Source organism: Myzus persicae, unplaced genomic scaffold, assembly GCF_001856785.1.
Source record: "Myzus persicae strain clone G006 unplaced genomic scaffold, MPER_G0061.0, whole genome shotgun sequence".
NCBI classification, from domain to species: Eukaryota; Metazoa; Arthropoda; class Insecta; order Hemiptera; family Aphididae; genus Myzus; species Myzus persicae.
Window position 1 is genome coordinate 13,612 of NW_019103914.1, and position 27,664 is coordinate 41,275.

At 27.8% G+C, this 27,664-nt stretch overlaps 4 protein-coding genes across 14 annotated transcripts in view; 1 reads left to right on the forward strand and 3 right to left on the reverse strand.

Moving 5' to 3' along the window:
• The window catches only part of LOC111036259 (HEAT repeat-containing protein 6), a 6,465-nt gene extending 5,511 nt beyond the window's left edge, over nt 1-954 (reverse strand). Inside the window, exon 1 of one of the 2 annotated variants that reach the window (XM_022318226.1) lies at nt 437-954. In XM_022318226.1, the coding sequence (XP_022173918.1) occupies nt 437-583 (147 nt within the window). In that variant the 5' untranslated portion in view covers nt 584-954. The remainder of the gene's footprint in view (nt 1-436) is intronic. The other variant, XM_022318227.1, reaches the window with a different exon arrangement.
• Nucleotides 955-2,646: 1,692 nt separating this feature from the next.
• On the reverse strand, nt 2,647-5,413 carry LOC111036260 (general transcription factor IIH subunit 2). 3 transcript variants are annotated; one of them, XM_022318230.1, is made up of 2 exons: nt 5,312-5,413; nt 2,647-3,925 (listed from the first exon to the last, which is right to left on the reverse strand). In XM_022318230.1, exon 2 carries the CDS (start codon nt 3,911-3,913, stop codon nt 2,747-2,749), a length of 1,167 nt encoding a protein of 388 aa, XP_022173922.1. In that variant the 5' UTR covers nt 3,914-3,925; nt 5,312-5,413; the 3' UTR covers nt 2,647-2,746. The 3 variants fall into 3 exon arrangements, with proteins under 3 accessions (XP_022173922.1, XP_022173923.1, XP_022173921.1); XM_022318231.1 differs by lacking the exon at nt 5,312-5,413 and adding an exon at nt 4,994-5,268 and having other exon boundaries at nt 2,647-3,922; XM_022318229.1 differs by lacking the exon at nt 5,312-5,413 and adding an exon at nt 4,994-5,267.
• Nucleotides 5,414-5,793: 380 nt separating this feature from the next.
• Nucleotides 5,794-7,739, forward strand: LOC111036261 (DNA fragmentation factor subunit alpha-like). Of its 2 annotated transcripts, XM_022318232.1 has the most exons (5): nt 5,794-6,062; nt 6,203-6,362; nt 6,673-6,702; nt 6,827-6,988; nt 7,141-7,739. In XM_022318232.1, exons 1-5 carry the CDS (start codon nt 5,957-5,959, stop codon nt 7,277-7,279), a joined length of 597 nt encoding a protein of 198 aa, XP_022173924.1. In that variant the 5' UTR covers nt 5,794-5,956; the 3' UTR covers nt 7,280-7,739. The 2 variants fall into 2 exon arrangements, with proteins under 2 accessions (XP_022173924.1, XP_022173925.1); XM_022318233.1 differs by lacking the exon at nt 6,673-6,702 and having other exon boundaries at nt 5,800-6,062.
• Nucleotides 7,740-10,976: 3,237 nt separating this feature from the next.
• LOC111036265 (endophilin-A) lies at nt 10,977-27,356 on the reverse strand. Of its 7 annotated transcripts, XM_022318243.1 has the most exons (13): nt 27,249-27,356; nt 27,093-27,186; nt 20,875-20,961; nt 18,253-18,321; nt 17,816-18,166; nt 17,685-17,751; nt 17,505-17,605; nt 17,243-17,346; nt 16,408-16,502; nt 16,077-16,118; nt 14,429-14,533; nt 13,557-13,672; nt 10,977-12,849 (listed from the first exon to the last, which is right to left on the reverse strand). In XM_022318243.1, exons 3-13 carry the CDS (start codon nt 20,917-20,919, stop codon nt 12,730-12,732), a joined length of 1,215 nt encoding a protein of 404 aa, XP_022173935.1. In that variant the 5' UTR covers nt 20,920-20,961; nt 27,093-27,186; nt 27,249-27,356; the 3' UTR covers nt 10,977-12,729. The 7 variants fall into 7 exon arrangements, with proteins under 7 accessions (XP_022173935.1, XP_022173934.1, XP_022173936.1 ...); XM_022318242.1 differs by having other exon boundaries at nt 27,093-27,342; XM_022318244.1 differs by lacking the exons at nt 27,093-27,186; nt 27,249-27,356 and adding an exon at nt 21,263-21,397.
• Nucleotides 27,357-27,664: the final 308 nt, after the last annotated feature.

Below are 27,664 nucleotides of genomic sequence, written 5' to 3' on the forward strand. Positions count from 1 at the left end.
GGGGGGGGGGCTTGGGGGGTAATTACTAATTAGCTTTCCCAGTTTTGAAAAATATACAGGGCTACAGCACCACCTATTATTTTATTGAAATTGAGCTACATAGTACAAGTAAATATAACAAGTATATTATAATACAATGTATCAATAGAAATGATTAATGTTTGTTACCAACCCAGGATACTAAAATTATGTGGGATCCTAGTTAAACTTCTCCTATATAAAAAATGATTAGTCACCTCCCATACAAAGCAAAATCTTGGCTATGACAATAATACTTCGGGTTAACAATAAACGATACATGTGGAATTATAATAACCATTGAATACCTGTTGAATAAATCTTTGATTATAAATGTTATACTATTCATACTCAATGCAAACATTATGGGTATTTATATAATTTATTATAGTATGTATTATGTATATTTGAGTATTACTTGATTTTTTATCCATTGGGGCTTAAACACATTGTTAACTTTGTCCAAACAAGTGCCCACATGACTTTCATTAGGTGTTTGTTGGTGATCTGCAATGGCTACAGCCAAAGTAGTCACCGAGTCTTTTATAATATATTCTCTGTTCATCGAAAACAATTTTATAAAGCAACCATTCCGGAAATATGGAATAAATTTATTGTATGAAGTGAACCCGTTTAGACTCTTATTGCCAATCTCAGAAGTTTGCTTGTAGATTTAAATATTATATAATTGTTGAGGTTGTCAGTACTCACTAGTTGGTACTGAGACACTAGAATACTATAAACTATAATGATGTAGAAATGAAATTTACAAATTAGTAGTAACCGCAGTCTGCGAATAGCGAACGGGTACCAGCTCAGTATAAAACACAAATTAAAAAATAGTCAAACAACTTCTTCAAAGGATTAAATATAAAATAATATAGCGTTCAGATTATCTGAAGATAATAATTGTGTAGATAACTGTTATCAGTGAAGTTTTGGGTATGAAAATAGTATATCATGTATGCGGTAAATTTACCTATCTAGGTTTTTAGAGGTAAAAATTTAAAATAAGGTGGACAAGTGTGTACCCACGCGTTTCTATGCAGTAGTTGTCGAGTATCTCATTGTAATGGATGTGATTAATTTGGATTCCATGGTAAATTGTAGTATACGAAAAACAATTCTGTGGAGACGGTGTATCATCTTAACACACTTGTATAAATCATTAAATTTAATAATTACTAAAAATAGAAAATATCTAATGGCTATAAATAGCGTTGCTTCCCAGCAAACTTTGTTTTTGTATTTAGTAGAAAAACTTAAAATAGTCTTCTATTAAATTTGCAAATGTTAGCTATGTAAAAAAAATTTCTTATGCATTTCTACCTGAAAATAATTTCAAATGTTCAGGATTTCGATGAATTTTGTTAAAATTTAACTTCAGACAATCATAAAAATGTAGTTGGACTTTTTTTAAATTATATCGTTTACAACGTATGTGGAACGTTGCATTACATTTTCAACAAGTTATGTAATCAGGCAAAATTTAGTTTTCGACAATAATTAAAATTTTAGGTTTAGCTCTAAAAGGTTCTAAATCGTTTGAAAAAATGTTTTCTGTGGTGATTGGACCGGAGAAGGAACTACTGTTGTTGTTGCTTCTCCCCTGTCCCACGTGTATGAAAAATGACCATTAACACTTAATGAAAATATAAAGTATCTAAGTTATTAGTTTTTGAGTTACACCATAAAAATAAAATAGGTTTTGCTTAAAAATTCCCATTTTTCCCAACATTTAACTAAATTAGAGGGAATTTTCAACTTTGATTTCTTGAATGCATCAACAAGATTCACTTTTCTATCAGAAAAGTTGCTCGAGTCAAATTATGAACATTTTACTACCTTAAATGTAGATGATAGATAGAAAGAAAAACACACTCAGTGTAAAATCAGTACATTCATTGCTACACTTAGCACCTAAAATGCAGAATTAAATGGAAAAATAGGAGTGAGCATGCTTGTCAATAGGTAAAACACAATCAATGGTATTATGAATTGTTCAGCTTTGTAAAAATATATAGGAATTTTTGTTTGTTATTTAGTTTTTTGGTGCGATTACTTCTAGTACTCAAAATTTTTAAACATTGTTCATCAAACATATTATTAATAGTCAGCAGACTGCAATAATCTGAGAGAATTAACAACTAAACAACTCATTTTTTTCTTATTTCTATATCATGTATATTTTATTTAAAATTTAGATAAAATATCATATTATTATTCTATCTTCACTTGCTTACTTATACTTGAACGAAAACAATAATAGTCAAGTGACTGGTAACTTATTTCTCGAGTATTTATTATTGATCAGTGTTATTTCTTATTAGTATAAATGTTAAGGTTGTTATACATTAATTTGTCCTAATTTAATAATAGAGTCCCAACTAGGATGGAGTAAATATATTTTACTGGGAATTTAACCAACCTCACATTTTATATCAAATATAAATAACCAAATTATTGTCACACCTATACTTAATAACTTCTATTTATTTTAATTTGTGTATTAATTTAAAGTATAAAAGATGAATCAAATTAAATAGTTTCATTTCAGTTCTTTCTGTTTTTAATCATTTTTAATTGTACACATAAACTAAAATAATTTATAGGAATAATGCCTAAAAATATGTAAAAGAAAATCAATTTATTGGTACTCTTAAATTGTTCAGTTTATGCACAAAATAATGCAATAATTAAAAAAACACTATTCAATTTTTTTTGTACATTATCTTTTTTCGTCTCGTTTAACAGCACAGCCTGGACATACGTGTAATGTATTATGCACATAAATGTCACAACCATCACAGTAATGTTTTTTACAAGATTCACAAAAGTATACATTTTCAGCGGGGACCTTTATTCTCTTTCTGCATCCATAGCAGTAGGCACTAGAACCTTCTTCAAGCTCAATTTTTATGAATGGCTTAATAGGAACCAAATGATGTAATGATCTAGCAAGATGTAAAGAAGACACGAGTATGAGGCCACAGCACTTGCACTCCACAGGTAATTCACAATATTTGCTGTTACACTGTGGGCAAAAGAAACCTTTTGCGTTCAATTTGCCACCCTCTGCTAAATGACAGGAGCACGTGGTGAATGGTGGTTTTTGTTCCAACTCCTGGGGAAAGCCCATTTTCACACATGATGCATCAACTGAATTTGGCAGAGTAACAGGTTCCACCAACGACCAAAGAATGTGCTTAAAATGTACATCATCTACAATTACATTATGTTTGCCTTTAGTTTCATTACACAAATGTCGAAACATCCGTACTTCAGCAGCCAAGTGTATCATTGAAACTCTTATATTATTTGTTTTAAGCATTTCTATAGTAGTATTTATTTCACCTGGGTCGCACGAGCTCAAACTAGATCCAATTATAAGTATTTCTTTACTAGTATGGGAAGGTAACATTTTCATAACTGACAATGCAATTTCTAAAGAGTTCTGCACAGACATCAATCCATTGCAATAATTAAAATCTCCAAAAGTTTTTTTCAATTCTTCAAGATGATATTTTCTATTGCCAGACAATTCTGATATACGTTCTGCAGATGAATTTCTTGTAGTTATCAGACCAAGTTGACTAATTGGGTTTTGATCAAAAAAATCTTGAATGAAATCTTGAAGCAATTTATAAGTACACAATTGTCGAGTAGGTTTTAAATCTTTTTCAACCATTGAATTGGAACTATCTACAATAACAAACAAATGCCGCATCATGCCCAAACGGACATTAGGCTGCCGAACTGCCAGTAACCGCTTAGATTTTTCAATAATCTCTTTAACCGACCATTCGACATTTCCTCCTTCGTCTTCTTTCACTTCCTCCCATGTTTTTTCATAACCGCCTTCCCAGCGATATTCTTTTACTTCAGTTTCGTCCATTTCAAAAATCTTCTAAAAACAATACAAACAAAATGAGTTAAGTTAGACATGCGATTAAAAAAATAATGTATACATGAATGTATCAATCTTATTTTATAAATATTTATAATTAAATGCAATATCCATTATAAATTGATGTAAAATATTATATTATCTTAAAAGCTATAATAATAACATTATTTATATTATATAGTAGTATAATACATAAAGATTAGTAACTCAATTATTTTTTAAACATTAAAATTTAAATACCAAAATAATTACTAGGCGCCTAACTTAACGAGAACGAGTCACCTAGAACAGACTCCGAACTGGACACAGAAGATATGGAAAAAATTTAATCAGAAAGGGGATGAAAGACTCTCCTCCTTGCAACTGTGGCCACCCATCTCAAATAATGAAACATATCACAAAATATTGCCTAAGCTGAGCTTTCAACAAACCTATTCACAACATTTTGAATGCAGCTCTAACCTGGTTGAGATCACTTGACATCCCCCTGTAGAAAATCGTCCTATGACTTAGAAGTTACCATGCTATCATATGTTTTGTTTAATTATATTATACTATGTTATTATTTTACTCTATTCTTATACAGTTTATCTGTTAATTATTTTATTTTGTGTGGTTATGCTTGTTAAATAGGTACTACACAATAAATAAATAATTTTAATAATACCTAATTTAACCACAGAATTTATATTATAAATAACCTAATTTTAATATATTATAACCACACTACCTTTGGAAATTAGGACAAAAAAAAGAAACAAAACACTAAATCTATTCTTTTACTGAAATTATATTATCAAAATCAAATTCAACTAAAAACTCATGCTATAAATGCCATACCAATTTTCATATACATTATATTCTATCATACAAATTTTTTTTTAACAGTTAACACTCATTGTAAATGGTGATAATTAATTATAAAACAACATATTGGGAAAAAATTACTTATATATTATTTAAATGAACATTTACACTATTTGAGATACTGAGTGTGAAAAATAAGAAAAATGCATTATTTACATATTTATAGGAATAACAGAATTAATTTTAAATTTGTTTACTTACAGACAACACAAATTAAATTAATATATTTTTACTTAAAACACAATACGAAATAAATGTTATTTAAACTTTTTTAAATTTAACTTATTGATTAGTAAGTATTTTATTTAAAAGTTAAATATTTTATTTCTTAATGATACTTTAAGCTAATTCACTTTTATAAGTAAGCAGACCATAATTGCGTAAGACTGTAAGGCACTAAGGCTAACTGCTGCCTGCTAAGTGCTAAGTGGCTTTTTAAGTGCTAAGCAGTAAGTGTAAACAGTAAACTGTAAAGTAAACATAATACACGGGTAGTTAAAATGATAAGGATTTTTATACCACGATTTATACCAGTGATGCAGCAGTGACACAACAACAGTAAAAAAACATCATACAAACAGTATAACCTGCAGCGCTACTCGCTTAAATAGGAAGTAAAACTGCCTCAACAAGCATATACCGGATAATGGGCGGAAGGGGGACAGTCGTCGGACCTTATATTCTAAGACCGACGTGGCTGTGATCTTAAATCGTGGTATAGGTCGATGGGCAACCTGTATATCCTAAATAGTGGCCATCATTGAACTATATAATAGCATTACTACAGAATAAATGAAAGAAAGAATTTCATTTATTCTGTGCTATTACATAGTTCAATGGGGGCCACTTGCTCGCTGTGCTACGCTGACAAAAAATAAAATATCCCTTGCTATGCCACCTTAAGTTGGTCACAAGGTAACCACCATATAACCACACTGAACATTTTTCAAAAAAGTGCACTTCTTTCGCATATTTATTATCGAACCGATAAGGTGATAACACAATATTTATTTGATTGATAAGCCTTGGTGCAACCTGCCAATTTTTTATCGATTTGATAACCTAGTTATTACTTATTAGTTGATACTTCTATACTTCATATCCGGTCGTTGTTCGTTTGTGCATGTTTGTTTTTTCATTGAATACTTGAATTATTAATTTAAAATGGCTAGTGAAGAATACACTGGTAAACCTTACAAAATAATTGATTCAAAGCGTGAACACAAAATTGGTATTGTTGCAACTTCATTGTCTGATTTTATGACTAAAGGTAATAATATTTTTGTTATGTACCTAATGAATGTATGTATTTTATGTTTTTACTTTATCTAAAAAATTTCAAGTTCCTGCGTTAAACAATATTGAAAATAGTATTTAGTTATACAATATTATACTTATACTTTTGTTTAGCTCAACAAAAACTTGATATAAATGAAAATGAACCCATTAAAGTCGTTCTTGAATCTGATGGCACTGAAATTGATGAGGAAGACTATTTCGATACTTTGGAAACAAATACATTAATTATGATTTTAAAATCTGACCAAAAATGGAGTCCATATGATATAAGGTATAACAAATTATTTAAGATTTTATTTTATTTACTATGTATGAGTGGTAGAATGTGAATTTGATATATTATGTTCTCCTATATAATCTGGTAGACTTAGTCAATTTTAGGTTGCTTTTCGGTTATTTAAGGTTTGTTTTGCCACTGCTTTTTCTCAAATATAATATAAAAATAATACATATTACTATTTAATATTTTTTTTAATTGATGTCATAAAATCTAAGTAGTAGACGAAGTGCACTTTTTAAAATTTTTATTTGGTTATAGTAGAAAAATTTAGAGATAAAAACTATTGAATTTATGTTTAAAGTGGTGGTGTTTTCCGAGCTTACACAACAAGGTAACCTACATCTACCTTAAATGTTATGTTTTTTCTCCACTGAACATAATAAGTATTACTTTAAGTAAAAAACTACACATTTTAGCTAATGTACCTAATGTTTATATAACATTTTTTTTTTAAGCTTTAAATTTTCAGACGATCAAATTGATGGCACACAGAGCTTAAACAGCTTGATTCGACGTCTGCAAAATGATATAGGTCAAATAGCATTTTTGAGTGGTTGCGATCTTGAGCTTTTATCTGATATGGATCCAGATAGTTTGGTTGATATGGCATTTGACAGGTAGTTTATATTATTTAATCAATCAATTAAAAACGTGTTTTATTTTTCCTAAATTAATAGAACCCAGGCTTCTGATTACAGTTAACTCAGCCTTGAAAGTTATTTTAGAAAATATGCTTAGTAGTTAATACTCATATCTTATATTTCTATAGGTCATTTCTAGATCAAGTTAAAGAAGCTAGTGGACGGTTTTTGTATGAAAAACGAGAAGCTCAAGATGCAATAAATTTGCTCAAACTCTACCATGCCACGACAATTGGTCAAAATGCATCCAAGAAAAGTAAAGTTTAGTACTTAAGTAATGAAAATATTACATTTTTAAAAATATTTACTATAACAACGTTTTAAGTTATTTTATCACTGCAAAACTATTATAAAATAATATAATACGAAATAGTTACTTTATAGTCCTTAGGTTATATTTGTTTGGTTAATAAGCACTACAAAGTATTTGAAAAAAATTGAATACAGAGTTGTATAATGTGTGTGTTAGATTAGTGTTGTTATCAAGACTTCCAAAAATGATTTATGTCTTACAGCTAATAGATATTAAGATTTCTTTCAACTGTTGTACTATCTGTCCTATGTTTTAGTCATTAAATTAAGAAAAAAGAAATGTACCAAAATATTTTAAATGCATTGGTTGATAAAATAAAGTATTGGAGAATATCCAACTTAACAATATGAATACACATCTTTTAACATTAATTTAAATTGAATGAATTCTTTCAATATAATTTTTTAAAAAACATTTTTGTGTCCAATTTATTATTTGTTTTAAAAGCTCTTGTATTTTATTGATATTATTTAAGTAAAATAAATAAAATTGAAATGTCCAATGATTTACCAATTTTTATAAACTTATAAAAATAATAATTTGCTTGCTCAGACCATTGACAGTCCATTGTAAACACATAATTTTTACATTTTCATAAAATACCCAAATTACTAATTTAATCAGGATGTGTTGGTGCTATTTGAGTCTAAGCAAAATCTTAGCAATGGTATACCAGTATTCAGTGAAAACTTGATAAATACAATATTATAATATTATAAATTTAAAGAATTTATCCATATAATTAATTTTATTTTCTCAGAAATCCAAATATAAGTATTTCAATAAATAATAAAATCTAATGATATTATTAACATTAAGTTGATAAATATAATTAAATAAAAGCATTGTTTCTAATAAATTTATTTTAAAACAAATTGTATGGATCCTGGCAAAAAATATATTACTAAAACCCCTAAAAAAATAAATCTATAAACATTTAACTTAAAAACTAAGATACAATCAAAGAAATGTAAATGGTTTTTTTTATGTACTTATAATTCTAATAATCAATTCATTTCATAAAACTGGTATTAAATACATTTAAATTGAATTAAATGAAGAATGATATATCATCAACAAATGCATTTAAAAATAACTTTTAAGTGTTTGAAATTTTTCTAATTGTGTAACTCTTGACTCGACTGTTTTATACTTTTATATTATGTTATTTTAATTTTATGATTATTATTCTAACATCTTCTTGTTTATATGACAGTTCTATCCTTTTAATAATCACAAATATATCTGAACTATAACGCAACATAAGATATTTTAATTTAAACTGAATTCTTTCATTGTTTTTTATTTAGACTGCTTTATAATTATTCCAAAAAAATAAGTGGAAACATTTTCTTTAATGTTATCTAAAAGACTTGGATGCAGATTATTGTATTTGCTTTAATGAATAATTAAATTAAATTTAGTTAAACATTAAGTATTGGACCATTGTTTAAAAAGGGTAATTACGAGTTAATGTTAAGAAAGAAATTGTATTCAATTTTTTTTTTTTCATATGTGTAGTAGAATATTGTATTACACATATTTTTTGTAAGCACTGCCGTCTGCCATAGGTATTGAAACTAGACATTTAATTTAATTAAAACATTTTAAGTATTTTCTAAATGTCCTCAATAGTTAGAACCGTAAATGTATTAGTGGTTAAAAACTTTAAAATGCACAAAATATATTATAATCTTAAAATTGTAATCATCAATTATTTGAACTATTAACACATTTAGTGCACAATTATGTATTAAAATATTAAATCGATAAAACTTATGCGTGGATAATAAAATAGGACTTTGTCAGTCAAAATTATAATTAATTTGTGTTTTATTTTTAACATTAAGATCAGATTGTCTAGGTATTTGTACTTGGAATATTAATAGTTAACCTTCTACAAATTTTTTTAACATATAATATATATATTATATATTAAAATAATATATTACTATATATTCATAATAATCGTAATTACATTTATAGAAGTTTAAGAAGTCGTTTCTACAGGGACCCAATGAAAATGACTGTTTTGGAGACTAAAGCATGAGGAAGACCGACAATGTATACTATTTATAACTGTAATAACTAAAAAGCAAAAACAATATAACATAACAACGTAGACATTTTTTATGTTTAATATTTTAAAAACAATAGCGGTAGTGGAACACAAAATTATAATAACATAATGGTATTATTCTTTACGTTGTGCAAACATATTTTAGTTTCCTAATTAGAATAACACCACGAACAAACATTTTTTCATTCACAAATATGAAGTACAATTAATTATAAACAATACTATTGATAATCAATGATACTACATAATATAATATATGCACCTAAATTGCCTATTCAACACGCCGTGTGAACATCATTTTATATTCAAAATTAAGATACACAAAATATAAAATATCATAGATAACAAAATACTGTTTTTGAATCATCTGAGACCAGGGGCATAATTACCATTTTGGTATCCGCGAACACTAGAAAATTCACCGATTTTGATATTGACAGAATGTGAAAACTTAAGAATGAATAATCTTACAAACAATTTCTCTTTCAATAAAATGTTTCGATTTATCAATGTGTTGTTCTAGAATACAAAACGTCAAAACATATTATGACGTAAGTACCCAGGAATTAACTTTTTCTAATTAATGCAATGCATTTAAAATTAAAATTAACTTCGGGTATTTGAAAATATAACATGCATGAAATACTAAATTAAGCCGTCACTCGTCTGTAGTATCTTCATATGAATAGTTTCCCTCTTTAAAACTTGAATTATTTACAAACTTAATCAAGTATCGATCTATCTTTGCCTAATTTTTCCATAGTAAATTAATTTATTTCATCATTCAATTCCAATGTCTTAAATAAATATAATTTTCTATGTTTATACGACGGCTAATTTACTCCATTTTCGTACTATTTAGTTATGTGGATCTCGTGTAATTTTTAGTTTGTTTTAAATAAGAACGGAAAATTTTTAAAAAATGCCCTGTCCAATAATACGGTCATAAACAAAAAGTTAATTTTTTTTAAAAGGACATTCGCAATAGACAGAAAAATATGTAAAATTGGTGGTCGTTTGAAAAATGCAGTCGCAAATAATAATTATTACAGTACCAAAAGCTTCATGATACACAAATTTACTTATACCGATGTACCCAGTAGCGGTTTTATCAGTCATCCCGTGACAACAGACCCCCCCCCCCAACCATATTTTTTTTATCGGGGGGCCACTCTATAATACGTATAAATAAAAATATCTATAAAAATAATAAATACATAATACATAATATTGTAATAATAAATTAATAAGAATAATATGAATTGTGTGATATGTTTAGTAATTCTAGTAAACTAGTAACATAACCAGTATGTGTACTTAAATTTACAATTAACTTGTTATTTAAATACTATTAACTATTAAGGATTCACTTACTTTTCCCTCGAAATTCATTTTTACAGAAGAACCTAAATATCATTAAAATATTTACGATCTTCGTCTTCCATATTGGTATAGTTCAGTTGATTACAAATTCACAAATATATTTTTGTAAATAGTAATAACTAATAGAAATACGGAACGTCAACATTTATAAAGGTATAAAATAAAAAATAAAACAAAACAATTTATAATTTGGTTTCCAAAAATGCAGTCGATTTGGATTTATTTATATTTGTTTTTTTTTTCACAAAAATGAAAAGTTTATTTTATTATATTTGTTTAATCATAGATTAAATATACCTAGATAAACACTCATATGGGAAGGCTGGCAATGCGCAATATTGAAATCCATTCATCCATTCTATTTGAAATCCAACATACATTTATAGGCGTCTTGTCGAAGTCAGAGTATAGTTTCATTTAGGTATATTTAATCTACAAAATAATACATAAATAATGGAGTTATACAATAACATGACTATATAAAGACGTCCAACGCTTACAAAAACACTCAATATAGAATAATTCTATAACTTATTGTGATAAAGATTTTTTTTAAAGGAGTAACATATTTTGATTATAAATGTATTACTAAACTATTGTTAAATGAGAACAAGAATAGAGGCAGAGCCGTAAAATAAATTTAGTGAGATATAAAAATTAGTAATTGTTGTTATTAAAACTGTCGAGGAAAAACATAATTTGCAGGTTATAATTTAGTTTAAAATTTTTTTATCCCTAGGCAGGTTACACTACAAATACACACACTCAACATTGAAATACAAATAATGATAAGTGATAACATATTATATATATATTAAATAACAGTATTATCATATTTTTAACTTTTTTTGTTTAATATTCACTTGAAGTATTTAACATATTTATTGTCTAATGTTTATCAGAAAACTTATTTACAGACATTTTGTTTAGCAAATGGTAACAAGCGAATTTTTAAGAATTGTTGTATTTTTATATATAATAATATATAAAGTTATTACGATTAATATATATATATAAAAAGAATGCATAATAATAATAAATTACTTGGTAGTCGGTAATATCTAAGGGAACATAGATGTAATACCATTAAGGTGACTATAACCACGGAAGAGAAACACAGGGAGACAAGTTGAGCTTGAACTTTGCACCAACAGAATACACGTATAATACATGTATCCCTTCTTGTGTGTTATCTAGTCGAAAACGCACAGAGTGCCTAAGAGAGCCGAAGAGAAAAGTTAAAACGTAACGCGATATAATAAGATTCTCAAAAGTTCAAAAAAAAAAAAAAAAAATACTATCTATTCACTAATACCTACGGTCGAATGGGAGAATAAACGAGTTTGTTGTGGCCAAACGCACATACAATTCTTGTCTTAAAACGCGGCCAACCAATATAATAATATAATATATAATATTATGATAACAATAATAATTAATAATTAATAAATATAATTATAATTATAGTAGTAATAGTAGTATTATAGTAGTAGTAGTTATAGTAATATTAGAAGAAGAAGAATATACACCTACAAACAACAAAACCGAATGGAATTAACGAGTAGCGTGTGTTATAATATTGGTAATTTTTTTTCCCGTTTCTATTATATCATTTTATTTATTGCAAGGGGATTAAATGTAAGTTTTACGTAGCGGCACGACGACAGCGTCGTCTCAAACACACGATTAAACAAGTATATCGGTTTGTATTTCGATCATATTATTAAAAATCATAATAAATATATTATTATTATAATGTTTCAATGTCATCGGTGTACCTACACACGAAGCGTATCGACATTTTATACGCTTATGAGCAACATTACATAATATAATATTATGATGCGTTTTTTTAACAAGTCTTACGCAGGGGGAGGGGCAGAGGAGTTGGCGTCGTGGTCTGTTCGGTGTCGTCGTCTTCGTCAATGGCAGTTGCGTTGCTTAAGGTAGAGCCACAACGACTTGCACGTATGTGACTGGGAAGTATCCGGTACGGCCGTTGGTGCTACCTTCGAACCAGTTCTCGTCGACCCTGTTCAGCAGGATTATAGTCTCGCCCTCCTGAAAACACGTTATTGTCATTATTATTACGTATGCACTTTCGTTAAAGTCGTTAGGTGACTTTTCGTTAGGGGTGGTGGTGGTATATCAGACATTATTTGGAGTAAAAGTTTGACGGCTAGAGAGCCCGAGAGGGGTCAAACATTTAACTCTGAATTCACATATAGTATAGAATTATAGAATATGTTAGGTTACTATAATTAAGCAGTTTAAATACTTTTTTTTGGAAATACATATTGAAAAGAAAATTTTTTATAGGAAGGTATATTAAATTAATATATATTAAATATATATATATATATATATATCAATATTATTACAAATATTTCAATTTCCTACCTTCTTGGAGGAAAATTGTTGTACAATTCACGTGATTCATTTACCATATATGGTAAAAAAAAAAATTAAACGTCTGAAAACCCCAAGAAATATATATGGGGGGGGGTAGAGGCTGTAGTTGAAACCAGGGGTGGGTTAACGTTTATGTACAGAAAAAGTATATTAATATTGTATACAGAGTATATAGATGTTTACCAACATTTTCGCAGGGAGTATTCATTTCTAAAAAAACGTCGACGTATATATATACTATTGTATGCACGTAGAAATGCTATTAGAACATATAACTAAAATTCTCAATGCTCTAGCGGGGAAGTGAAAGGAGAGGGTTGGATTGATACAAATAAATACCGCCATTAGTCACATACCTTAAATCCTAATTCTCCTGGATTCTCAGCTTCAAAATCGTATAACGCGGTACAACAAGGTGAGTTGCGTGGTATTTGCCGTTGAACTGACTTAATTGGAGAAGAAACTGGTGATGCTGTAAAAAATAAAAATAAAAATAATTTCTGGTAATGTTGAAATTCACAGTGGATTTAAACAGAAAAAAAATTTAAAAAGTCCAACAAAGTAGTGAAGACAAATATATTAGAATATTTAAAATCAACAAATAGTAAAAAATATAATTTAATATGAATCAATTTGTATCTATAAAAATCATGCAGTAATTATATGGTATGAATTGGATAAAAATCTACGGACTGAATTTTGTTCAAATTAAATATTCGCAAACGTTATAAATAGGTTAAATTTTTAAGAATTTTAGGCATTCGACTTTTGATTGGAAATTTATTTAAAGATCAATAGTACTAGTCGGAGAATTCAAACACATGATGTAGAATATGTATTATTAGTCAAAATGTTTTAACAACATGTTTGCCATATAAAAATAAAATAATGATATCCAATACGAGAAACTAATTTATTTTTGTAGTTTATTTTAAGTCAATGCTAATTAAAAATTGTCTACCAAGATTTGTATACCTACTAAATTTTTTCATTAAAATAAAATAGCGTTTCAACATTAACCTAAATGCATTTTCAGTCATTAACGCATAATAACGGTATCGTGTTGCGGAGAGTGCGTGTATAAAAAAGTAACTACCTACCAAATTACTTCGCGGTGAAGGCGTATTAAAATATTTACAAGCTTCTTTAAAGTATAGCAGTTAATGTAGTAGCAATTAGCAACAATAAGAAACATAACATGCTTTAAACAAGTAACAAAAATAGGTACCATTGTGATGTTGTTGTTGATGCTGGTTATCGTGATGGTTTGCTCCGGACGTTAATTCCAGCGTGTTAGACTTTGCGTGAGTCGGGGACGAAGCTCGTGAACTACCTAATGTTTATATTTCGCATTATATAAATAAAAGGCAATTTTGTTAATAAATAATAATCGTTAATTATGTATATAGGTACCTACTATAGTATAAGCTTTAAAAGTAAGAGCAACGATCACAATAAATATATACATTTTTGACGATTCAAGCCCATAAATATTTCAACAATACTTAATTATAAGCCGAAAAAAGTTAAGGCACTTATATAATGTTTGGTTTAATGGGTTAAACTCGTTAATAACTCTACAAATATACAATTATTTGTTTGGTGATTCCAAAATGTTGATCAAATAGCCAAAGTATAAAAAAAATCAAATTATGTACATATATACCTATGTCATAATAAATAGAATTTATAAACTAATATTTTGTCTAAAAATAAATTTAAAAGGATAGATACTATGATAGTTAAACACATTTTAGAAACGATTAAATTAAATGTTTTTTGTCGTATGATTGTTTACAGTAAACGCTAATCTACAATATTAGTTGTTTCTATTATATTACAGGTATCATAGAGCTACTTAAATGTAAAACATTAAATCTAAAAGTTATGCGTTTATGAGTTTGAAACTTCAGAGTCTAATAAAATAAAAATTAAAGTATTATTTACAACTTAAAAAACCGCAGCTTAATTATTTTTAAAGAAAACTGGACCTATGTTATTACAGGGGTGGCCACAACGAGGCTCTTAAATCAATTTCGTGCGGCTCTTGAACCAAACTTAGACTAAAATTAATAAATATAAAATTGCATTAGAACGTTAAGATAGTGGTTTTTATTTCATTATCATTTCAGTCGTTATTAGGTATAGATCGTCACGGCAGCGACGGCGACGGAGCTTTTAATATGTGTATAGGTAGCCAAAAATAATCACTGTGTTTCGACCGCGCCAGAATTCCTCCGTTTTACAAACATTGCTTTACAATGTGGCCCACCCCGAATCAACTTTAGAAATTTGCGGCTCCCAAAATTAAGGTTAGTGGCCACTCCTATGTTATTATATTAAATAAATTAATAGGCAATAGATTGAGTAAAATTAACACATCTTCACAGATTGCCTATCATACGATGAAGCAAGACTAACAATATAAAGTGCAACATTCACTCAAATCTATATGAAGCCATACATGCCCATTTATCTTAAACGTCTCATTCCTTCCTCAGAGATACCAGACTAGATAAAGAAATTTAAGCAGCAATCTATTCCATTTTGCACAATATATATATTATATATTATACCTATATTTAATGTATTTGGACATTTAATTAAAATATGTTTAAACTAATTGCCTTAGTTGCTTAAGTTGTATATGTTCAATAAAAAAATATTTAGTAAAATTATTATCTAGAGTTATTATCTACGCGCGAAATTCTATATTAACTAAATATACATTGTATTGGTACTTGTAAATAATTAATATAAAACAATGCAATGTTAATTTGTTAGGTTCAAACCAAACTATCGCATAACATGTATTTAATTTACCTAACGATAAATATATAAATGGTTGGTATTAAACTAGTTATTTTGGTTTTTACCTTTGACGTGTGCGAGCTGTGGTTCCATCAACTCGTACTCGTCTGAAAAAACCGTTATACTATGTATATTATAATGAAACTAAAAGGCCTAAAAAACGGTATTACGAAATGTCGAAATCCCACTTCCCAAATCATTTACAATAAAACAATAACTTATAGCTGGTAGGTATCGCAATTTTCGTATTATCCGTTTCGTCGGGGTTGATATATATATAAAATATATTAAAGACTAACATATTAAAGTAATGGTGTTTCTCAACATCTACATGACCACTGCGTTATTTGATATGAATTAATTAAAATATATATATTAAAATGTTCAAATAATTACCATTAATGTCGTCTGCGATAACATCCACTGGATGTAAATCGTTCAAAGTCTTAGGCACAAATTCTAATTTCGGGCGGCTGGCGGCTTGATCACGCCTACAATACAGAAAGCGTCAATAAAATGGTTCATATAAATGTTATATCCACTAAATTTTGTCAGCAAAAAATTAAGCTCATTAAAAGTAATGTCATATGTTTATTATATACAATACACAATAAATACATCAACGGGTATTTCGTATTTAATACTAAACGAATATCAATCGGCAATGTCAGACAAAATCAGCTAATGAAGTATCTGCAGAAATGATCAATAACATCTAAAATCCTATAGGGTGAATGAAAAATGACTGAATTTATTATCAGAAAACATATACACATGTATTACGAATGCCAAATTGTAGGCATATAATATGCAATACCACATAGTCAAAACATGCGTAGGCAGGACAAGAATGCCGATTGTCGATGTCACTAGATTATTGTAAAATATTATACCCACCCTATATAACAACACCAATCGCTTTCATAGAAATAGTATAAACGTGAATTCCGTTCAGTTGAATCTGTGTTATACATTAATTTATTTGAAATCATCACTTTAATTATAATAGGATCTTATTAGATATTTCATCAAATCAGGATACACATAAATTATTTAAAATGTCCATAAAATATTTTGGGCATATTTATAGTTGGACCCAATTACTGTTATACGATCATAATATTTCGCCAAAAGATCGTGAAGCATATGATGTAGGTAAACGTCTGGGAACCAATAAAATACCTGTTTAACACCGTTTAACTACCTATAGACCATAAATATTAAAACATACTTTTCCTGAATTTCCATAACTGCCAATTTCAGAATTTCAGTACACTGTTGATGGTACTCGAGAAGACCTTCCGCAAATGTAGTTAACTGAGATATTTGTTCTATCTGAAATACAAAAATCGTCGTAAAGGTGATACTTTAACTAAATATTTATATTATCATTTTTTATAAAGTCAATTATGGTTTAAAATAAACTACGTGTCAGATCAAAAAAGGTAAATATGCATTTAATAATTTTAACAATTAAATAGTAGTAAACGTACATCGTTGTCGAGCAAGTTGAACATTCCTATCTGAGCACTATGCAACGATTCTGCAAATTTTTCTTCGGCTTGTTTCAATTCCTCGTCACTAACGTGTGAACCTAAATAAAAACAAATTTAAAATTTTTTTTATTATCTATTTTATGTACAAGTGTAATATATAATAAATTTAAATGTCACCTTTTGCTTGTTTTCTACGTTTGCAGTCGTAATCTAGTCTTCTTCCCTGCAATTTCTTTCTATGGTGCTAAAAAAAAAAATTTAATTGATACAATTATGACTATCATTGGCCAATATTTTTTCTAACATACCATAACTTCTTTTAAATCTTTGGTTTGTAAATGATGTAATGGTTCAAGGAAGTTTTGTTTGGTATTGTCGTCTAATGCGTACTTAACGTCAGCCATTTGCTTAAGCGCTTCTCCCATCTCCTGCAGTGCTTGGCCAAATAGACTGTCATCGCCAAGCTTCTTACCATACATGAGCAGACAATCACCGAGGGTACCTTCAGCTTGTGGATAGGTGGATGCTTTTGCCTGACCACTGAGTTTTGATATGCCTTTGACGGCTGCCATTTTGGCTCTAGCCGTGGGATTCGGCTGAAAGAATTCTTTGGTTTTCATCTGAAGTTCTTCGACCAGCTCGTAAGTAACGTCAGTTTTCTATAAAAAGTTGATTATCAGAAATAGTCCAACTTATGTAGAGTATAATACGTGGAGTAAAGACATATTATATTGTAAACATTTACCCTTTCCATATCCACGAAGTCCACATCAAGCTTTGTCCCCTCAACCCCACCAATTTTCTCAGTCATGTACTGTAAATTATACATATAGGTTAAATTACTATATTTAATAAACTAATAAAATAAGTACAAGTTTAAGAGTTTGAACTAATAAAATATACTAGGCATAACCAATAACTATTAACAGTTGGAATTATTAAATTTCAATAATATATATACCAAAGTACGGTAATTATTAATTTATTCTATAGGGCAAGCACTAACCAAATTATCTACTACATAATTTATTTATACGACTATGTATTATAGCTATAATAATAAAATAGATATGAGCTAGCATCACTTATTTTATTTTATTTATTTAGCAAGATTTCATAATAAAGGAGCAGAGCTACATTTGTAGTTAATTTATTAAACATAAAAATGGTTAAATTACTATAAATACACTAAGAAACCTAAAGAAAAATCAAATATATACATACACATATCTATCATTTTTAGTAAGTAATAACTAATTGTTTTTTTAACTATATTTAGGCCATACTTATATTGACACTATTACCCTCAGTTAACGGATGTTTACAGATTTTTAAATAATTTTTGAGTAGTAAATCATATGTTAAAGATTTAAAAAATGTATTTACATATTATATTATTATTTATAATGATCATCATTCAAGTATTTAAAGCATTTTTTTATTAATGAAAATTGCCTAATTAAACGTTGCAAATATTTATTTTTTTAATTTGTATATCTATATTCTACATACAATCGTTTTCTTTATGAAGACACTTTGTATGGTATAATTCGTCAATTTCTAAGATGTACTTCTCGTTATTGTTAAACGGGTGTACTCGAAAAATTACGAAAAGTATTCAACGTACAATGTGCAAACAAACATAAGATAGATTTATAAAAATAATAATATTCATCACGGGATATTTAATTTATTTCTTAAGTAGGTTGGTATAATCTAAATAAAAAAAAAATGTAGGAATGTGACGATTGCTTATATCTCATTATAGTTTGCTCGTCTTTTATTAATACCCTTATTATTATAACGAGGTGGCGACGGATATAGGATATACTAACAGATAAGAATCGCACGACCAACCCCCTCCCCCCCAACCGTCGTCAATATCGTCAGAACTACGCCACTTCCACGCCGGCCACGGGTATACAGAGCTTTGTTAATCAATAAAATGCTCTCGACTCCCAACCCGACGCACACACACACGCGCTTGGACGTATATATACGCACACACACTAATGCAACAACACTCCCTTGGCCTCGTTTTAACTTTTTCTTCTCTCCGCCAACGCGAATAGGGAAATTAGGTCTACTTTAGTATAGAAACGCGTATTATATGATATCACAGCAAATGTAAAGAATAATACAAATTTAAATGGCAAACAAATCAAGAACCATTATAATATTTATTCGGATATCTTGATATTTCCTATACATATATATATATATATATACACTTCTGTGTTTGCTGTTACTAAAGCAACACACCGTGTCAACACAAACAACGATTAATCAAAATATAAATTAAAATGCAAAAAGTTAATTTCATTAAATTTATTTGTAGGCCAGCGATCGTACTAACCAAACCGTCCATTTTTTTCTTCTGTAAACATTTTTTTTTGTCAATTAATTTACAACACACTTTTAAACAGGAGCAAATGTATATCTATAAAAGTATAAAAATCGTTTGTTACGAGCGAATTTTATACAAGTTACAAATAACAGAATCTTGATTCTTATGATAGCATTATTGGATGATACGCATAATAAGCTAAGGTTTAAAAAACTATTAAAATAAATTAATATAATATACTAATAAAATAGGCCCACCTTATTACAAAAAATAATTACTTAAATTTTACTACTCCAGTTATGATTCATTTATTTAAATATTTTGTAATGTATAACAAACACGTGCTAAGCCCACGATAAGATTTTATTGGAAAATACACACACTCGTATATATAGTTAAATAATAATTATTATTATTATAAGTCAAAAAGATAACTACAAAAGTAAATGACAGAACAGTTCTTCGTTAATTCATTTATATATTTTGTAAACTGTTCATAGTTTAGCTACAACAGTTAACCAGGCTATATTATAATCAATTAAAAACGTAAAATCACACAGTTTATAAAAGGGCGTTACCGGAAAAAAAACATGAAATAAAAGAAAGAAGTATGAAATAAAATATATTCTTCAAAAAGAATATTAAATATAAGAGAACGCACTAATATTGCATATATAATGCGCCGTCTCAACTAAGAAAACCCGTAAAAATTACTTAAAAACAAAATTTAAATTCTGTAATACTCAATTCAAAAATTGATTCAAAAATATATCTTCATGTGACCTGAATGATGAAAATAAATTTTTAACTCCCTATCTTTTTAATGGAATAATAATAAATTGTTAAGTATTATTGACTTTTTTAGTAACACACATATTTGTTTTTTTTTGTTTGTGTGCTATAAAACCATAATATATTTGTGTAATTTGAAATTCTTCAATTTTATAATTTATAAAAAAAAATTCGTATAAATTTGCATACCTACATCATATATATAATATTAATAAAAGTCATATTTACCTGATTCGCTTTATTAATTTGCTTTTTGAGGCCAGCAAACGCCATTTTGGTAGCTTTTTAATCAACTCGTGTGTATAAAAAACTGACCTGGAACCAATAAAGAAGAAACATTTTACTAGAAAAAAAGACTACATGTTTGAAAAGCGTAAACTGTGTAAAGTTATTCTCAAAAATTAACAAAGCACAATAATGATGGTTAAATAATATATATATAGAATATAGATAATTATAAAATCGACGTTTTACGTCAATATCTAATTTCAAAAAATGCCTGGAACAATCTCTATATATTGATGTTATAGCAAAACATCGTAAGTATTGTATAATAACGAAAACAAAATAGTATTATTATGCGTACGATATTTCAACGATTTCGCACTGATTTTACCAAAAATATTCGACGGGATGATTCGTGTGCGGTGCGTCTCGTACGTACTCTACTTCCGGTGACACTAGCGCACGACTAACGCAGCGATCGCAAAGCTCGATGACTTTTTTCGCCGTTCATCTCGCCCATCGTCGCACACTACGGCGTACCGGCGACGGCGCTTGCGCTTAGCTCTCGGCCGCCAACGTTATAATATTATATTAACGGTGCGCACACATTATATATACCAGCACTATAATATAATATTGTTTGGCCCTCCGTTTTACGTATGTGGAAACGTGTACGGTTTTTTTTTCATTTTTTCGTTCGGTTAGCGTTATAATTATGTTGTTACGAAGAATGCCCAAAACGCGTGTACTGCACATAAAATTATATTATATAATAATATGTATATATTTATTAAACTCGATGAGAAAACATATTATTACCACACATCACCAGCGAAACACGTTTTTTATTTTTTTTAAGCGTAAAGATATACACGTCACACTGACACACTACAACTGAATACAACATATAAGTACGCATTGTACTCGACTGAAACGTACGCTAATAGTTGTCGATAATAATTACGAGAGATCCACATGTTGAACGTCACTTATAATAAAATTGTATTGTCGAATATACGACTTATTGACATTTGAACACTTAACATTTATGATTTATTCCAGTCCTCGCGGGATTATCATTGTGTATAAGTGTGATGTGATCAAATCATAATATTGCACAATGATTCCGGCAGGTTGTAGCTAATACAGTAATACACGAGTCACGAGATCATAATCTAAAGTTCAAAACGGCACAGGCACGTTTTCATTCATTTTCACGTAAGCACCTTTTGTTTTCTGCTATCTTCGAAAAATATATCATGACAATCCTGATAAGGTTAAATTATCAACAATCGTTTATAAGATAAATAATTTGGTTTTGAAAAATATTAATTCAAAGCCAAAAAGTTAGTTTTACTAAATTTTTAATCCAATTACCAATTTTTAATTTTTATCTTTTAAAAACTAAAATTTCTCTGTACTACGTATAGTAATTATTGAAAAAAATGTATTATTTGCATTGATATAAAATTTAAGAAAACCGTTAAACTGTTATTTCATTATTATTTCATAAAATTACAAACATAATATACAAGATTTCTTAGATTAGTATAAGAATAGAGTACCTAAATAAAATGATAAATAAATATATGTTCTGTGTGTGCTTCTTGGGCGTATAGTTAATTAGAAAGTGACTATTGCATTAAACCAATAATCAAAGCGATTCTGAACATCGTTGTTTCAGACATTTTTCACAAAAAGTAAAACATCATTTAATAGGAATAATTATTTACAAATTGTAATCTCTATAGGTAACTCCTTAATAAGTACCTAATTAGGTGAATAAATAAGGTAAATCGTTGAAATATGTGTGATAATTGCTCAGTAAATTATATTATCAAGAAATAATGAAAATTTCAAATATGCATTATCATTTTAAGCACTTTAAATTTATCTGAAAAAAATCGTTTTAAATCAAAAGTTTAACTATATTGAGGCAAATACTCAAAAAACTGAGCCAAAACGTTGGTATTTTTGAAATATTAACACGTATAAGTTTATTTTACATAAGTTATAGCAAAAAATTTCAACGAAAACTAACCAGTAAATACCATCTGCGTCTAATTAGTAATTTTCAATCTACACAAATGGCTATACAAAAATTTGTACCAGTAGAACCACGACAAAAATATTTTTTAAAAAATCCATAACTTTAAAGCTATTTAATTCTTATTACCAGTAGACTACGGAGAATAAAAAATATTATTCTATACAAATTCAGTAATGATACACCGTACATAAATAATTTATGTATGTGATACAATCTATCGCTATAGTTTTCTGTTACTTGTCTAATAATAATAATAATAATGATAAATGATTAATGATCATAATTATTAATGTACATTAGTTTCTAGATGGGGTATAATTTTAGCTTGTCATCAACTTTTAAAGTAAAAATGCTTTAATCATCAACTGTTAGAATGGTTTTATCGAGTACTAATCAGTAAATTCAAATTCAAATTCAAATTAAAGTAACAATCAAAAAAACAACAACAAATATTAAAAACGTGAACTTAAGTAAAACCACTGCAAAAAATCGGATTGGATACTAAAAATTATTAATTAACTGCTATTATTTATTGTATGAAATATTAAAAGAAATCAAATAATTATAACAATATAATTTATGCGAATGTAATCAAACAAAAAAAGTTAGTATTCTAATTCCTAAATGAAGTAGATCTTTTCATGAAATATTTTACAATTTTATTGTACGCAATCTCTCCCAACTATTTAATACAATACTTCGAAATAAGTATAGGCAATCCCAGCTCAAAATCGTTTTTCATTTACAATGATTTATCACTGGAATAAAATTGAACACATACATTATAGTGACTCAGTGGCGAGGTACACTCAAAACCTATACTATGAAATAGAGCGACTTCCCCGATTTCTTCTAGATTCTGAGCAGAGCGATGAATGTATTGATTTTACACTGATAAGTGTTTTTTAATTGTTTATTTATTTTTTTGCGTCTGTCATCACGGTTTGGGGAGAGCAAAATGCTTCGATTTTCTTGAACAGAAACTTTTTCGGTAGGAAAGTGAATTTAGTTGGTGCATTTGGAAGGTACAAATTTAAAATTTAAAATAGTTTTCAAAAGCGACAGGAAAAACAAACAAAAATTTAAGGAAAAAAAAGGAATTTTTACGCAAAACTAATTTTGGAAAGAAAACCCTATTGGTTTTTAGTGTAACTCTAAAAAATGATACTACATAGATACATGATACATGATCATAAAAAATTTAATTTTTACCATTGAAATTTTCTCAAATTAAATATTAAAACATTTAAATCAAGGTTCTACTTAAGTAGTTAATTCTGTAACCAAAAAAAATCTAAAAATGAACAAACACAGCTTTTTTATAGTTATTTTAAGTTCAAATTTAGTTGAGTATAACCTAAGTATACATAAAATGTTTACAGCATCACTGATAATTTAACTTACCAGCTACCGTATCAATAATAAGTAATGACAATATAAAATATTCTAGACTAACATACCGTCTCCGCTCAGAACCGTTTTTCGTATACAATGATATACCTGCATTGAATTCAAATTCAATAGCATCCATTATTGCGACCTTCTAGACACATAATATAGGGCGGAGCGACATCCCCTTACCCTCTTTTTTTAAATACAAATTTATTCTAAAATAATTTTTCATCGTTTTTTTTTTTTATGAAAATTAAAAAAGAGAAAGACGATTATTTATTCTGTATCGAGGAATAATGTGTAGTACAAGGGGAGTAATCGTCGATAATAATTTGTTATACATTTTATAATTACAATTCGTTGTAATTAATATGTTAGATGTAAGCTAATCTAATACTGTTATAAATAATATGCCAAACAATGAATAAATAAAATAAATTTGTTCTAAGAGTTTAATAATAAAAAGTCGTGAACATTAAATACATAAAAAACGAGATAAAAAATAAACAAAAAAAAAATTTAATGTTTAATTAAAAACAAAAAATAGGTACGAAAAGAAAATCTTTTAAAGTTTGAATTAATGCATCAGAAACTAATAAGAAAAATAAGAACTCGTTAATTTCTCCAATTAAATGTAGAAAAAATAATTTGTTAATGTTTAAAGAAGGAATACAATTATAACTATACGTTGTACCTATACACTATTGTATCATTCGATGTGTTCGTTAAAAATACACATTAACGAGAATTCTCTTCAAAACTAGAAATTATACCATAAATTATATTAACACATACTTTATTGTCTGTTAAAAAAAAAAAATAATTACAATTTAATTGTAAAACAGTATTATAATTTATTCGAAGCGTAAGCCGAGTATTACGATAATCTTAGAGGAGTGAGGCGCACCGTACACTACATTTCAACAGTAATCGTTACTGTACCAAGAACAATCCTTAAATACTAGTGTCAAGAAATGTGCCCACATTATATTCACTTACAGCAATAAAAAAGTTAAAATATATATACATGCAGACCGCATACAGCTTAAACTTAAATACATAAGTACTTAACAAAGATAATCGGGTAAAAGTGCCAAGACACTTTTCTTGCTCTCTCGGGTAGTAAGTTTTATCACAATATCTTATAATATTTTTAATTTTAAAATGAAATGATAAATCATTGCGTCCAAATAACAGTTTTTAGAGAAGTTCGGTAAAAGGTCAACATTTTTATAAATTACGTTAATTTAATTTAATTTATATTCTATCACTATAGTTTCGTAATTTTTTGAATGCTTTTCTTTAAGTACTAAATCTAAATATTAACTATCTAAATTACAATCTGTGGTCAAATTCCAATTGATTAATGAAGCGCATAAAAAATTTAAATTAGTATCAGAAAACATTTTTATTTTCAGTAGGTAGGTACCTACAAAATAGTTTGTATTACGTGATGGCATGTATTTAATTAGTATGTAAATACTAAATGTTACTGGAAAACCTGAAATGGTAGTTCACCATTTACGTCAAGAATCTTATATTAGGTACCCCGTTTAGTCGTCAGATAGTATTTATCAAATTTATTTATTTTACATTCTTAACAAGTTATCTACCTTATGTTAAATATGAATTATTTATTTATGGTTATTATTACAGCATAAATGAATACATTAATTTTTGTTGGTGATATAAGCTATTTTATAATATAATTTTTTCGTCAGACATACACTTAACGACTAACACAAAAATAAAAAGTTATTTTTGAGTTTAATCTAAAAAAAGTTTAATATCATAATAATTATTTATCAATGTTTTTAAATAATGATTATACAAATTAAAACGATAAGTAAAAACAGGAAATAACTAATATATAATCTTAAAATATTAATTATTTTTATATAATTATTGAAATTAATAAAAGATTCAGAGCGAAGAGAACAATATAATATAATACTATAATAACAGTAACGTGTTTTCAAATTCTTTTTAATTATTTTAATTTTCATGAGGACTGTTCAGAAATTTTGAACTTTGAACTTTGAATCAATCGATAAAAAATATTTACTATTTTGGAGGAGTTATTTGGTGATTTTAAAGCTAGTTTAAGCATAAGACAAGACTAAAAAACAATTAATAAGAAGTGGTAAAATTTACGATACATCCATTTTTAAAAAACAAAACCAATAACTGTAGTTAGTAGGTAGTTATTTTGTTGTAATTAAAAAACAGTTGATAGTTGAAATCCGAAGAGACAATCATACAAATTGTGTAACAATTTGGTAACTTCAAATTTGTAAATTCCATAAACTTTCTAATGAAATTATAATACTCAAAAATGCCTTATGCCTCCAGGAAATGTATGAAATTGTATGATTAATAACATTACTGAAGTAGCTGTTAATTATTCGTAGGTACTAAAAAGTCACACTAAACATAATATTTAAATATTTTGTTTTTTTTTTTTTTTTAAAACAACGGGTGCTAAACCCAACTACTTAATTAATTTGTGATACTCTAAAAACTGTAAACCTTAGTATTATTAATCTTGAGTTATTCTAAAGGTGATGAATGAACTTAGTAAAACAAATGATATTTATTTTTATGCATAAATAACATTTATGTTTAACCCTTTCTCCGTAAGAAACCTAAGTTCATAAATTCATCGACGTGTTACGTCTACGAGAACCGTTTGGACATGTTAGTGAATATTGTACAGCAATTAATTACGTATAATGATTATAAATTAAAATATATTAATGTCAACAAAAACAGTACTCACAGTTTTATCGATTTTTAAAAGCCGATCGAACCGATGGATGCTATAGAATCATCCTAACCCTTGAAGTTATCAACCACATGGCCATAGGATTAGCCTAAAATTCATACAAATTATGAAAGTTTTTTCACCAATATAATGAATAGTGAATCCATTTACCAGAATTTATTTTTCTTACAAAATAAATTGTTAAAATATTATTAAACCCGGATAGCGTAATAGTGTAATAGGTACTGATAACCGAAACTCGTTGACCAGCCAGGCACCAGCTATTGCCAGCTGATCCGTAATTGATACGCATAAGAGTTACCAACTGTGTAAAAATATTTTTTGTTTTTTTAAAACACAATATTTAAAGTTTAAACTTATAAGTACACGGAATTCTAAAAATTAATAAACCATACTTCATACTATTCGACTGTTTTATTTTTTGAATTTTGTATTGTACAGAAAGACGTGACTAAATAGAACTGAAGTTATGAATAAAACAAACAAACAATACATAAACTCACAAGTTCATACAGTGTTAAACGTCTTATCCATTTTATTTTTGACTATGTCATAAAATATACTAA

Bases quoted from the DNA above. Each gene is read 5' to 3' on its own strand.
- LOC111036261 (XM_022318232.1), top strand. From the start codon at position 5,957: ATGGCTAGTGAAGAATACACTGGTAAACCTTACAAAATAATTGATTCA. The intron at 6,703-6,826 runs GTAACCTACATC...TTTTTTTTTAAG, and splicing joins TTCCGAGCTTACACAACAAG to CTTTAAATTTTCAGACGATC. The intron at 6,989-7,140 runs GTAGTTTATATT...ATATTTCTATAG, and splicing joins GTTGATATGGCATTTGACAG to GTCATTTCTAGATCAAGTTA.
- LOC111036265 (XM_022318243.1), bottom strand. From the start codon at position 20,919: ATGGCGTTTGCTGGCCTCAAAAAGCAAATTAATAAAGCGAATCAG. The intron at 18,322-20,874 runs GTAAATATGACT...TATAATTTACAG, and splicing joins AAATTAATAAAGCGAATCAG to TACATGACTGAGAAAATTGG. The intron at 17,752-17,815 runs GTATGTTAGAAA...TTTTTTTTTTAG, and splicing joins AAGATTTAAAAGAAGTTATG to CACCATAGAAAGAAATTGCA.
- LOC111036260 (XM_022318230.1), bottom strand. From the start codon at position 3,913: ATGGACGAAACTGAAGTAAAAGAATATCGCTGGGAAGGCGGTTATGAA.